A 7,901-nucleotide genomic window follows, 5' to 3' on the forward strand; every position below is an offset into this window, starting at 1 on the left:
TTATTGCAACTCCGCCAGATTAACAACGCTGCCAGAGATTGGTCTGCAAATAAGGAGGGGGAAGAGTCAAGACCTGTATGCATAAGCAAGTATACAGTAAAGGGGATACACATTACACAAAGATTATGTACACTTCAGCAGATTCTTTTTTTTAAATGAAGGAAAAGGTGAAATGACACAAATCACTTACAGCAAGAGTTTAACATACAACACAATGATGCACTTGACTTTTATTAACTTGGACCTTTCCTTATACTGTATAAAAATGATATCAAATTATCCCCATCCTGCATGAACCTATATGTATTTAACAACCCTAATTGTCATAAATATATGTATACATGTAACCTGCTCTTTCAACTGCACACAAAAAACCACTCTGTCTTGAGTTGGATGGTAATTCTAATAATTTAATTGCATATTGTGTTGATTTGCATCCTTGCATCATCTATTCAAACCATATCCAAACTGTGTCCCTGTGACACACACACACACACACACACACACACACACACACACACACACACACACACACACACACACACACACACTTCAATGTGAAAACATGTCAATATTGCATAATTGGACTTCAATAAAACATCTCCACAAGGTAGAGTAGAGTGAGGCCTTGTCCATGGATGTCTGGTGACTAAGAGAGGAGCTGCTGCTAAGCTGTGAGCTGAAAGGGCCTCTTTGTGGGGTTGCGTAATGCTGCGTCCAACCCCTGCAGAGACAGAGCAGCGCGGAGGCTAGCCCCTTGTTAGTCTCCACAGCTTGGCTCCTAAGAGGCTTTGCACATAATAAGATAGAAAAGCAAAATTACATCAAGAAATTCTTCATTCCCACACCCTGTAAATGCTTAGCAAGAAGCAAGTGTATATTTACTACATTAAGAATAGACAAAGTAAGAAATACAGAAAATGACAGAAGTTCACAATTGGGAAAATATTACAGAGGTTTGCTATTACTGTGGTCTATTATTCCTGAAATAGCAGCAAATGTCAGTGTCAAGGCTTTCAAAAGTCAAAAGACTTAAAAAGGCAGACAACCTTTTCAGTGTTAGAGTAGAGTGAAATGTTTCTTAGCACAAAGTCGATGAACAAGTGAAGACTACAGAAACAGTGTAGAGTACAGATATGTCGGGACAATATACAGCAGTTTCACCGACGACAAATGAATATCACTGTTAGTACTTCATGCATATGACTGGACACATTAAAGGAAGTTGGATAGGGTGTAGTATTTATAGGCTTTTGACCAATATTCTCATGGCACATATCCAGACCACCAGATCAGAAAGAATAACAAAGGCAGAGCAACGTGATTTAAGTTCAGTATTCAGTAATCTCGCAGCGGCCAGCTTGACGTCTAATTTGACGCGATCAAGAAAGAACTCACGAGGCCTATCTCTCTCTCTCTCTCTCTCTCACACACACACACAGACTGAGGTGTTAAACTGTGGGTAGAGAGAGTATGAAAGAATGAGAAAGGTCAAGTCGTGTTCTCATGTGTGCACTGTTTATGTGATTTTCTGTTTGTGATTGTGTGTGTGTGAGAGATTGTGTGTGTGTGTGTGATTGTGTGTGTGTGTGTGATTGTGTGTGTCTGTCTCTGTGTGTGTGATTTTGTGTGTGTGTGCATTGTAGATTGTTGTCTCAAGAGTTGCCCACCTTATACAGTAGTAGTAGTTATTAGAATTATACAAACTTGCAGGCCTGGTCAAGTACCGGGGAAGATCAAAATTATCATTTTGTTCACTTGGCATTTAAATAGTAATACAAATTATTAGTTTATTTTATATTAACCCAACATTCATATTATCACTTCTGACAGGACTATTTGGTAGATTGCAATGGTTATATACCGGAAATAATTATTCAGTTTCAGCAATAGCCTACAGATGGTGCCACTTAGCCATTCAAATGTATAATCACAGACAGAAGAAAAACACACCGATAACCTATGTAAGCGAGTAAGTGTGTGTGTGTGTGTGTGTGTGTCTGCGTGTGTGTGTGTGTGTGTGTTTGTGTGTGTGTGTTTGTGTGCTTGTGTGTGCTTGTGTGTGTGTGTGTGTGTGTGTGTTTGGTGTGTGTGTGTGTGTAAACATGTGTGTGTGTGTATGTGTGTGTATGTATATGTGAGAGAGAGTGTATCCATTAGACTGATATAAATGATGTAACGCCTTGAGAAATGTGCGATGTAGGTATCCCAAAGAGAGATTAACAAACTCAACTCAAACACACCGAGAAAAGATAGAGCTAGAGTAACAAAGGAGGAGAGTGAAGGCAATCAACCTTTAGAGATGAAATGTGCTAATTATAATAAGACGACAACCACAGTAAATGGCATGGGCGTCTGGCGGAAACCAACCAATCTAATCAGAAAGAGTTCAGATGCAAACCCCTCTAAATCCGTCTGACCACATCTCTTTTAAATGAGCATTTAAAATCCAGTTCCCATAGGTTTTTGCCTAGAAATCATATTTTTAGACCAGGAAGAGAGTGGTATTTAGCTTTATTATTTGGCTTTGAAGCTAAATTATTTGATTAACGTATACTATGTGTGGAGAGCATTCACTCACCATCTTTATCTCATTTTTGACGAAGGTGTCATTTAGAGGCTTTTGCATCTGAACCATGGACTGTATATATAGAACTATATATACAGTCTATGATCTGAACCCTTCGTATGTTGATTCAACATCCCTTTGCTATCTGGGTCAGTGCAGGTAGATGGTGACATATTTTTGGGCTGCATCTGGAGGGATGTAGCATGGTTCCAGCTGTGCTGGCTGGATTCTGGAAGCGTGGCCTGGTTAGAGAACCCCACGCTGTAAAATGGTAATGGGAACAAGGGAATAACTGGGATTTTTAATGCACACAGCAAAGCTGTAAATCAATAACTTGCATGATAAAGAAACACAGTTGCATATTTTATAAGTAGCTAAAAATGTTTTTGCTTTTTTTGTCAGCGACCACCTTAATGTACCCCTGTAGATGTCTCAGCAATGTGGTGTCTGCAGGGTACTTGGGTAATTGAATAAAACTATTAGACATTTTCAGCCTTTTTCTGGTTCTGAAAAGTGATCAAGCAACAAAATTCACCTGACTCTTCTACTGACACGAATAGCCTATGTTTTGTCTTCCAATTTCATTCGCTAAAGTGCACTCTTTGTCGACAATCGGGACCTGGAAAATAAGATCACAACACCCACTTCCCATTTACCTTCCAAAGGGAACCAGGTGGGAACGTGTCTGGCTCATGCACATGGTGAAAAAGCTTTAGAGCTCAGCTGGGATATTCAATTCAGCTGTCATGATTTATGAATACACACCAAACCTTCAAGGACAATCTTCAAAGACCATAACTTTTGTTTGTGGTCAAGTCATTATTCATAACTTGTGTCACACTTATTGTCCCCCATGATGTCAAATATCACTACAGTATGTACATGTTTGGCATAGCTCATGCAAAAGATTATTGTCCACCACTTCAAGTGCATAAATAATTTACATATGTTTTGTGTTCACATCACAGGTAGGTATTGCACAGTGTTTTACAGATGGGAATACACAGTATTGATCCTCAAATCAGTCTAGCATGCACCAACTCTTCAAGAGAAAGAGGTTTGAAAAGTAAAAAAAAGTCCCCCAGTCTGTTTCATGGTAGTGACGGGGTTAAAGGCAGAGAAGGTCAAAGCCGCTGCATATCCCTAAGACGATGTTTTAGTAAAATATAACTTTGGCTGTCATATAGTCATATAAAATCACAGCAGCTGACTTTATAAATAGGGGGCATTATGATGAGTGGGCATACTGTATTCTAGACATGATTTTTTTTTTTAACAACCACAATATTCATAAATAATTCAACATGCTTACTAATTGTCTATAACAAACTTTGGTTACTGGACTAGACATTTCAAATAATTTACAATTTTAAAGAATACATATAAAAAGCAGGACAAACAAGCAAAGAAAAATAGGTCCTGGATCCAAAGGGATCTTTAAAGTGTAAACAGAAATTCATTTAAACCTACAAAATGTCAATCTTATAGACACAACAGTGAAGGGAGTAAGAAGTGTCTTGACTTCGAAATATGGCACAGGAATATAGAGATACATTCCCATTTTCTTTAATTCAGAGTTTCTAGGATATTTCACTGAAGCTCGTCATGACACCATGTTCTACACATTTATAATATTCACTCATATCAACTGCAAAAAATGTCAACTTATTATTTAGTACAAAACCTGCTCCTTGTTGAACTTCATTAATTCACAAAATATACAATTCTGCTATTCCCTTGAGTATCGATGAATTCAGATGTTACTGTACACTCATCATCATCATTGCTCCAGTCATAAAACAGCTGTTCACAATGATTTGAATGTTCTTCTTCAAAGAATGGGTCTTACATTTACTCCTCAAGGTTCAGCGTGCTTAGAGAAAGAAAAAACTCAAAAGGAAAAAGTAGTCTGGCCGGAAACCATTGCCCATTTCTGGATGCTGAAGAAGACCAGTAAACTCTTTGTGACTCAGGTGCCGCTATTCTCTATAACAAGGAGCTGGAGGGACTTCCAGGGCCGGGGGGGCTGGAGCGCATGGGCAGCAGGTCGTAGTGACCCAGGATGTGGCTGTTCCGAGGGAGATCGTACGGATTCTGGAAAATTCCCGAGCTGATACCTCCAGATGAGGGCAAGATGCTCACAGTGGGCTCTGACAGAAAGAGAAGAGAAGACAAGTGAGCTGAAGGGTGCCAGATATACAGTAGCAGCTACATTTGATATTCTTTTTGATGCACATTTGGGCACACAGGAGACGAGTATTACAAGCTAGTGTTGGAGGAGAAAGTCCAAACATGCTGTCCAGGGAACGGGGTAAAACAAAACAAAGCAAAAGTTGTCAGTATTTGATTTGAACTGACCGACATCGTAGACGTTTCTGTTGGTGGTGACGGTTGCCGCAGCGGCGGCGGCGGCGGCCATGTTTGCACAGCATGGCTGCTGGTGATGGGCGGGCGACTTCATCTCCACATAGCTGCTCTCCGAGTGTTTGCATGGCGGCTCTGAGATGGTGGCGTATGGACTCTCACTGCTGAGGGAACACGTGCTCGACACCGAGCTCTTCATATAATCTATCAAAGAAAAAATTAAACAGAAATTAGATGCCGAGAACAAGATCCTATATGTTTTATCTTCATTAGTCATGTATAGGTATTCACCTTTCTGCTAAAATCACTGTTTTATGATTTATGTATAGACTGCTCAGACTTCTGAATCTCTCTCTTTCTCTCTCTCTCACACACACGCACACACACACACACATGAATATACAGAAATACTGCATGATAGATTAAACAGTCAGCATATCCATACTCATGTTCTGAGTACAGATTTTTTTCCATCAAGCGCATGATGGAAAAACATGACATTTGAGTCTGTTAGTAAAAGTTTAGAGACCAACAAGCAGGAGAGAGCAGGGGAAACCAGAGTGCAAGAGACCCGTCAATACACACACACACACACACACACACACACACACACACACACACACACACACACACACACACACACACACACAAAGTGCAAAGGAACAGACAGGATGACAAAAGGGGCCACACCTGTGGAGAGATACACACACATAATTGATAAGAGAATTTACAAGCATCATAACATCAGGGCAGACGATTTACAACACATCTTACAGACATAAACTGGACAATATTAAGGAAAATAACACCATTTATTTGTTTGTTTGCTTTTTCATTGCTTGTTTGTAGTTTGGTTTGTTAGCAGTATAATACACAAACACACACACACAAAATAGTGGCCTGATTATCATGACACTTGCTAGAAAAGTACCATATAATAAACCAGTACATTTTTGAAAAAGAGGGAAACCTACAGTAGTTTGTACAGGTGCCACATGAATGCTGCATCTGGCAACATTCGCTAAAGTAAAACTGAGTGAGTCAGAAGCACGCCAAAATGTAATGGGCTCTTGACCCATGCTTCACCTTTCCAAGTTTTATCAACATCCTGCCAGGAGTTTCAGGGTAAAACAAATAAACAAACCAGCAAACAAACAAGTAGACGTGGGTGAAAACATAACCTCCTTGGTGGAGGTAATACCAGTACTACTGTATATTATATTAATTATTATTTTTATTTTTAATCAGATTGATGCATAAAGAAGGCTTGTCAAACATGTTGGTGATGATATATCTGGCAATGTTAGGCAACTCAGCATGTAACATCTAATACTGGCTGTGTTCCAATTCCTAATATTAATGCACAAGGGGTATTGTAAGTACAGAGGTATGCGAATTGGAACACAGTCAATGTCTACCTGCTGAAGTCATAATAAGATTATATCATATGAATTATATTATATTAATAACAAATTGAATCCTTCAAAGATTCAGTGCAATAGGCTTCTAAAGGTGCTGTACAAAAAAGTATTAAAGTGGACAAAGATCTCTGCCTTGGCAGACATATTTCCTCATTCCTAGGCTCAACCCTCTTCAGGGCCATACACACACACACACACACACACACACACACACACACACACACACAAGAATTACAGAATTGACTTTCAAATATTTAATAACATATATTATTAATAGACATATCTTTGTACGCTTTAAATAATATATTTTGAGTTAGAAAGCCTTACGATTGTTCAATTAGTAATATGTGTTAAATGTTTTAGAATAACATGGTGGTGGTGCTGAGTAAAAAAAAATGATTGGCCATGAATATGTCTTTGAACATTTTGTTTTGGTTACCTTGACTACTTTAACTCTGACAAAGCTGAGTCATATCTACCCTACCTACCCGTCTGACTTATGAAAGCTAACCAAGATTCACTGTAGAATCAAACGTAATTTTCAGGACCACACGTATAAGATCTCCGTCAATGTTGTTGGTTAAAAAAATATTTACACACTTTCTCCTTTTCTCAGTCTTTCACTTTGGTGCAGAGCACATGGTTGTTAGTGAGCGCATTAGTGAGGGTTAGACTTGCAGGATAGTGAGAGGTGGGTAACAGTGCACAGGTGGGAGGGCTAGAGAGGGCGCTGCAGTTCAGGAGCAGAGCTGTACTCTACCTCTGTAATACTGTTCTACAAAGAAAGAGCTGTACCGCCGGTCCACGTAGTACACTCCTACAGGGAAGACAGACACAACGAATGGTCAGCTAAGCTTACACCAAGACAAGTACTTCATCACAACGTGTGTGTGTGTGTGTGGGGGGGTTATCATGTCTCAATCTAAAGGAAGGCATTCTGTTCTGATGACAAGGGTTATGTGTGTGTGTATGTATGTATGTATGTGTGTGTGTTATATTTGTGTGTGTGTGTGTGTGTGTGTTATATGTGTGTGTGTGTGTGTGTGTGAGGTGAGTGTTAATAATGCTGTGGATGTTATCAGCTACACACACCTCAAGTTTCATGTTTTATCTGTGAGACTTACAGATTTTCAATACTTCTCATGTCTCATGTATGTGACTGAATTGAAAAGAACTCGCTAAATGTCACAGATCTTCACTCTCAATAGTATATTACTGCTCAGTGCCAGGGAGAAAGTGCTGTGTTTGCACGGTGTGGTTACAAGGATACAAGGATACAAGGATACAAGGAAGTTTATTGTCACATGCATATAGTTACTGGAAGTAAGAAATGCAGTGAAATTATGTCTGGTGTCAGCCTATTTGTGCATTTATGGGGGGGGGGGGGTAAAAATTGCAGTCACTACGACTGTGATGTGTCTGTGGTTCACTATGTCTGTGATGTGTCTGTGGTTCACTATGTTTTATTATTCAGTGGGTAAGCACCTTCCTCACTGAACAGCTTTTGGTGTACATAGACCTGTTACAGTAAGCAAATGTTTATTTAA

The 7,901-nt window shown here is 39.4% G+C and overlaps 1 protein-coding gene across 1 annotated transcript in view; it reads right to left on the bottom strand.

The window, feature by feature from the left end:
- Nucleotides 1-4,555: 4,555 nt before the first annotated feature.
- LOC143125419 (uncharacterized) overlaps nt 4,556-7,901 on the bottom strand; it is an 80,718-nt gene continuing 77,372 nt past the window's right edge. The window contains exons 20-21 of the mRNA XM_076286870.1: nt 4,928-5,224; nt 4,556-4,719 (exon numbers count right to left, since the gene is read on the bottom strand). Coding sequence (XP_076142985.1) covers nt 4,556-4,719; nt 4,928-5,224 — 461 coding nt within the window. The remainder of the gene's footprint in view (nt 4,720-4,927; nt 5,225-7,901) is intronic.

Source organism: Alosa pseudoharengus, unplaced genomic scaffold (genome assembly GCF_046254945.1).
Source record: "Alosa pseudoharengus isolate Yale_2024_CS ecotype anadromous, Long Island Sound unplaced genomic scaffold, YU_APseudo_1.1 YU_APseudo_1.1_scf_16, whole genome shotgun sequence".
NCBI lineage: Eukaryota > Metazoa > Chordata > Actinopteri > Clupeiformes > Clupeidae > Alosa > Alosa pseudoharengus.